The sequence below is a fragment of the Leishmania donovani genome, chromosome 6 (genome assembly GCF_000227135.1).
Source record: "Leishmania donovani BPK282A1 complete genome, chromosome 6".
Taxonomy (NCBI): Eukaryota; Euglenozoa; class Kinetoplastea; order Trypanosomatida; family Trypanosomatidae; genus Leishmania; species Leishmania donovani.
The window spans coordinates 225,577-232,153 of NC_018233.1; the positions used below are offsets into that span (position 1 = coordinate 225,577).

General features: G+C 63.7%; 1 protein-coding gene across 1 annotated transcript; it reads left to right on the plus strand.

Moving 5' to 3' along the window:
• Positions 1-310: 310 nt before the first annotated feature.
• On the plus strand, positions 311-6,043 carry LDBPK_060650 (hypothetical protein, unknown function; the record flags this gene model as incomplete). Its single annotated transcript, XM_003858323.1, has 1 exon — positions 311-6,043. One exon carries the CDS (start codon positions 311-313, stop codon positions 6,041-6,043), a length of 5,733 nt encoding a protein of 1,910 aa, XP_003858371.1.
• Between the last annotated feature and the right edge of the window lie 534 nt (positions 6,044-6,577).

Sequence of the window (6,577 nt, forward strand, 5' to 3'; positions counted from 1 at the left end):
TCTCTCTCGCACACTCTCTCGCACTCCTATTCGAGCTCGTGGCTGAGTGTCGCTGGACGCCCTTGTCTGATTATTCTCCATCGCGATCTCTCTCTCTCTCTCACTCTCACTCTCACTGAGGGCTCCGCGCAAGTGTGTGTGTTCTCTGTGTCTTCTTGTCCCTCCCCCTCTCTCCTTTCCAGTTCCCCCGGCAGCGTTGGCAGAGCGTCTCACGTCGACCACGCCATCAGCCAACTCCCGTCCCGCTGCACGCCTCTCTTCCTCTTTTCCATGCCTTTGAGCTCACTTCACAACAACAGCGTACGAACACATGCCGCGACTTCATCGACGGCAGACGCGTGGTGTGCGTACTTTGTGCACCGCCGCGCCTCCTGCGCATCCGTCTCGTGCTCTCGGCAATGCCGGCGGCGCAGAAGTCAGCCGTCGCCGTGTTGCAGTTACACCCGAAAATGCCCCTTCGTATGGCTCTTCATCGTTGTTGCAGTCGTCATTGCAGTCGCTGTCGCCTCAGTCACCGTCGGCGGCGCCGGTAGGGCGGGTGCGGTTGTCTTGCAGACACCAAGGGAGACGCCTCAGGCATCGATGGACACTGCTCTGTGTCTCGTCCGCTCTCGTGGTGCTGGTCGCCCTGACACAGATGCTTGCGAGACCGGCAAGTACAAGTACCAGCCACGGCTGCGGCAAGGATATCCTCTCCAGCGGTCTTCTCGGCCAGATGGAAACCGCCACGGCTGTGAGTGCGCACTGGTTACGTGCGCAAGATAAACTCTCAGCACCCGTGCTGCCACAGTGTAAGGACTTTGCACCTAATGTCTCCAGTGCAGGCGACGCGCTGTGGAAGGCAGATAACGCAGAAGGGCATCTCGCCGCATGCCCTCCGCGAGACGATGGCGACGACGTGAGCGACGCCGACGCCGACGGGGTGGTGGAGCACATGGAGGAGGTGGTCTGCGGCGGATCAGAGGCACGGGGGGACCGCGGGCGCGGCCGTTACGAGGACGCTCGGCAAATGGACGGCTGCACTCCCACCTTTGATGGATCGTGGACCCGCCTGCGCTCGCCTTCGTCATCGTGGTGGTTTTCACACAGCAGATCCTCCACTGGCCGTAACGCTGCGCCGCCATCTGCAACGCGACGAAGCGCGTCAGGTACTTCCGGCGCCACTGCGTCCGCCTCATCGGCTGCCGTGAACCCCGAAGTCGCACCGCAGAATGAGGTCACCCTCAACCTTGCGGGTAACGTGCAAACCCGGTGGCGGGAGTACCGCTCCAGCTACCCGACGCTCCGTGAAATCGTACACCAGCTTGCGCAGGCGTACAAGGAGGAGCAGCGGATGAAGCACGCATGTTTGTCCGCCATGAAGGCCGCTGCGATCGCGCGGTATGGCGAAAGGACCAGTGACAACGGCACCAGCAGCTGCCGCTGCTGCGGAGGTGGAGATGCACACTACGTTGTTAACAGGACCCGTAACGATGCGTCACCGAAAGCATCACCGGCGGCAGCCACGTGTGCCGCTCTCCCAACCCTTCGCACCTCTCTGGACTGGGTGCGGTACCTGCCCTACGTGCCCATGCACCCCATCGAAGAAGCGGTCGAGCACCTCGAGCACAAGCAGGACGACGACATCCTCTTGGCTCTCTTCTACTCTCCCGACTTGTTCAACGCGTACAACTACGTGCAGTGGATTGGCTTGATGGTGAAGACGACCTGCTCGCTGCTGCGGGCTGGCGTGCTGGACCCGATCACGCACATCCGCGGCGACGACGACGTTGACGGCGTCTTCTCCAGCTGGTTTCCGCCGAGTAATTCTACGGGAGCTATGATGAATAGCGGCAACCGCAGCAGCAGCAGCAGCTGTGGCGGTGCCCATCACCGCTGCCAGCCTCCTCTCTTCTGCCGTGATCTTGCGCTGCCATCGTTGGAGGGCATGCTTGGCCCGGCGGACATCACGCACATGCGTGACAACAAAGTTCGCGTCGCCATCATCGATGGCTATTATCCTCTGCGGAACGTCACGCACACGGTGTGGCGGCACATGGACCGCGGCACGTACCACGTGCACGAGCGGTACTGGGGGTTTGGGTCAAGCGACGGCGACGACAGCGACCACTATGACGAGGCAGATGCGACCGAAGCAGCGGAGACGGTGGAGGCGCCAACGGCGAACGGCGCCGGCAGCCTTGGCGTGACCCGCGATGCAGAGGGGCATGAGGAGCTGCAGGCACATACGAGCGCGGCGGCGTTCACTGGCTCATCTACATCAACCTACTCGTCGACATTCGACTCAACATCGACCGCGCCAGACCCCGCGGCGGCGTTCCCCGCGGGTGACTGGGGTCTGACGTCTGTGCAGCACTGCAATGCCCTTCTCCGTCTTCTCGCCCACGAAGGTGGCCGGCCGGACGACATTCGTGAAGCACTGAGGTCGATGTCGTCGCCAGCTCAACGTGGTGACGCCACTAGCATGGCGGAGACCGCCGAGGACGAGGTTCACGACGCGCGAGCGCAGCGCGACCAAGGCCGCGGTGACAGTCTGCAGGACTGGAGAGAGCAGCGGCGAAACACTCATCGGCCGCGCGCCCGTGAGGATGCGACAGTGCAGACCGCAACGGTGACAGAGACGAAGGCAGGGAGTGGAGAGGTAAAGGAGTACACGGATGCGGCGCGCAAGGCCTCCATCACCGCCGCAGCCGCCGACACCTCCTCCACAGCTGCTTCGTCTTCGTCGCTTCACTCTTTCATGAGCGCGGAGGAGGCACGCTTGTGTCCGAACGACCGCATCCACTTGCTCGCTCGCTACATCATCGACGAAAGCAACACGTTTCCGCTCAACCGCCCCAGCGTCCTCCTCGACGCGCTGCAGAATTCTCTTCACCGCGTGCGGCATCGAAAGCAGCTTCTGGTGGAGCGGATCTTCAGCTGGAGCCAGAGAATGACGTACCGGCTTCACGTTAACGTGTCTGCGCAGCGCATTGACGCGTTGTTCTCAGACCACCTGTGCGATGTGCGCTATCAGGCGATGCCGCACACGAGTGGCGTTACTGCCCCCACCGCAGGAGGCGACAGCACCGAAGAGGAGTTGGAGGACGAGGAGGCGATGGACAACGACGTTGTTGTCGATGCTGCACTAGTGCAGAGTGGCTTGGGTGCCAGAACGAGCTACTTCTATCACCAGCGCATGTGCAGCTTTCACACGTCGGCAGCGCTCGACTCTGCATCGGCGCTGCAGTTCAGAAAGAGGAAGCGTATGCATCGCCGGAATGGGCCCTCCGCCTCCATGTCCCCGTTGACTGAAGCAATGACTACGCTGTCGACGCCGAAGCAGCAGCAGCAGCAGCACACCGCACCGGCCTCGCCGCCACCTGCTGCTCTGTCGCTCACGCACGACAGTGCCGACGGGTTATGCGAGCCGCTTGATGTGCGTGTTGCAGACGCCTCTGTCGCAGCTACTTTGACGACTTTGGCGACGACAACTGCAATGGCCTCAGGGGCGCAGGGCGACGGCGGCGACAGCCGAGGCGCAGAAAATGTCAGCGACGACGCAGCTTCCGTGCAGGGGGATGGATCAGCGGGTGGTACTGGCGACGCGAGTGGGAGCGCAACCGGCACGCAGGGTCTTTCCGGCACGCCGGCGTGTCGCCACTACCTGCTGCGGAAAAGCCCGCCGGTGCTGCTCTTTCCACGCAAGCAGGGCAGCCGCCCGTACCTCTTTCCGCAGACGCTACTGCGCCTCACGCCCCTGAGTTTCCCAAAGTCGCGAGGGCAGCCGCCGCCGCACGAGCACGCGCGTCGTATGCGGTCGCGGTGGGGCTGCATGCCTGTCGTGAACTTGTCCACCACGGAGGGGGTTGCGGGAGAACCGTCGATGCCTTATGGCGGCGCCGCTGCCGATGGCGGCGGGGATGGCGACAGCGGAAACGTTCGTAGGGGGCCCAACGATGCATGGGCGGCGGCAGAAGGCGAAGGGAAGCCACAAGGCAGCTCGACACGCTCGGGCCCGCGTCCCCACAACGGAGATGACGGCAGCAGCGTGGGCACCAGCGCAGCGCCTTCGTTGGCGTCAGAGGCAGCCTCGCCGACGCCGGCGACTTATCGCGTGGTCAGCGTGCTTGACAACCCGTTCAGTCGCATCGGGGTGGAGCATCTGCACTACGACTTTCTGATCAGCGGTCCGTCCTCGCCGATGTCGACCGTGCAGCTGCTCGTGGAGGAGTCAAGGCGAGCGTCGACCCCAGGCGAGCTAGAGACTCGCACGCATCGCGAGTCTGTCTACCGCCTGCAACGACGGCAGTGGATGGAGGCGCGCGCGAAGGCGGCTGTGGTGGCTGCCGCGGCTAGCAGCAATGTGGGGGTCGACAGCGATGACGGTGTCGGGGGTGCTGGTAGCACGGACACCGATAGCCCAGCGGAGGCAGTGTCGCGGCAGCTCAGCAGCGAAACGGCTTCGTTCTTCTCGCATCAATACCCAACGCACGCGACCAGCACGTCAGGTGACCACGGCGAACCCTGCAACACCACCGACAGCCACCGATCGCATGACCGACTTCACCGCAGTCGCCAGCACCGCCTCGACAGCAGTGTCTGGACCCGTTCCGGGGTGGACGAGACCTTCTTTGAGCACGACGTCTCCTTCCGCCCTGACCCTGACCGGTTCATTGAGAGCGCCCCGCTGACGCTGCAGTTTTTCCTGCGCACGCCAATGCACATCATCGAGGAATCGATCATCGAGCCGCTGCGGAAGCAGGTTAAGACACTGCGTCAGCGCTTGCTGGACGCGATCGTGGAGGAGGCGCTCCGCTACGGACGCTGTGAAATCAGCGGCCAGCGCTACATGCAGCTGCTGGCCGACGGCAGCAATCCCATGTGCGCCAACGGCACGCGACAGCCGGCGCTGGAGAATAGGGTGACGAAGCCCGTGGCTGAGTGCTCGGTGGAGGGGGTCTTGGATGCGGTCACGGAGAGGAGTGCCTCGGGCGGGGTTCTGGGTGATGATGAGATGTCTGCCATTCCATACGGGTACACGGACGACGGCAAGCCGCTCTTGCACTCGCTTCGCCACAGCGCCGCGCTGTCCGTATGGCGCTTTACAGCGGACCTTCAGCGGCAGTTCTTGCAGGCCCTTCGCGGCAGCCGCGCCAGAACCTCGGCATCCGCGTCGCACCCTCCATCGAACGACGACGAGATGCGTGAGCCCATCCCACTTCCGCGTGATCTCGCTTCTGTTGTGGAGCTGCTGCACCAGCCGCACGATGTGCTCCAGAGTAGTTCTCCCCAGTTCCGGTCGTCGTCATCGTCATCCTGTTTTTCGAGGCTCTCAGCGTTGCGGGCCACCGATGCCGCAGACCCCGCCACGGCGCCAACAAATGACGCCAGCAGCACGAGGGCGGGCGAGAAAGACGGCGACGGCGACGACGACGCGGGCACGCCATTCTTCCTCGCCCATCTTTTCGGGTGGGAACATGGCCCCATGGACCTTGACACGTCCCACGGCAGGTTGGCGGCGAGGCATCAGACGCTCCTCCAGCGTCGGCAACTGCAGGAGCGCCTGTCCATGCTGCAGTTGGCGATGCGCGCGCTTCTGGAGCGGTCGAGCCCGTGGTCGACGGACTCCTTCTTCCAGCTGATCTCGGCCGAGCCGGGGGCGGCGCTGCTCGTGGAGACGTCGTCGACACGGCCACCCGAGTCCGCCACCACCACGACACCGGACGACGGCTCTGAACCGTCTCCGTCACCATCAAAGCCACCAGATTGCCTGGGGCAGTTCAACGCCACGTACCTCGCGGTCGCGTACCTCTTCTTCAACGGCACCGCCGAGGCGTACTTCCGCACCCATTCCCTCAACCAGCGTCGCATGCACTTGCTGCAGCGGCTTGACGAGGCGGTGCGGCTCTCACTGAAGGCGCGCTTGATCCTATTAACGGCGACGGAGGAGGACTACCGGGCGCGCCACGTCGAGACCGCGATTCAAGACGCGGCTCGACGTCACTGCATCTTTCGGCGGGCTCGCTCCCCTCACGAGGAGAAGCAGCCCTCCCCGTCTTAGCAGAGCGGCGGTGTGTCGACGCGGGTGGTGGCAGTGCGCTGGAGAGCATCGCGTCGTCGTTGGCGATCATCACCGGGGCGGGCGACGGCGATGGCAGCGATAGCGGATCTGGTGCTGTGGACTCAGTCGCCGCGAGGCAGCGTTCTCGACCATCCGCAGCCACACTGAGCACCGTGCGCGACACGGGCGATGACGAGGCCAGCATCTTCGAAAGGAAGGACATGCACGGCCTCTTCGCCCGCCTCTCGTCGTTTTCTCTTCATTGCCGACTAAGACCCCCGACACGAATGACAGCGCCGCCAATGTGGCGTATAGGACGCCACTTCCTCATTGATTATCGTCACTGGTGCCGGGGAGAGAGCGAGGGCCACAGGAGGGATTCTGCTGCGCGAACCGCGGTGGCGCGCGACGATGACAACGGTATGGGCGGAGCTCAGCGCTACCACCTCGACAGCACCGCCTTGATCTACGCCTCGACTGGGACCCCGATCGCCAGCAACGGCCCGAACTACGATCGTCTTATCGGGCACTGCG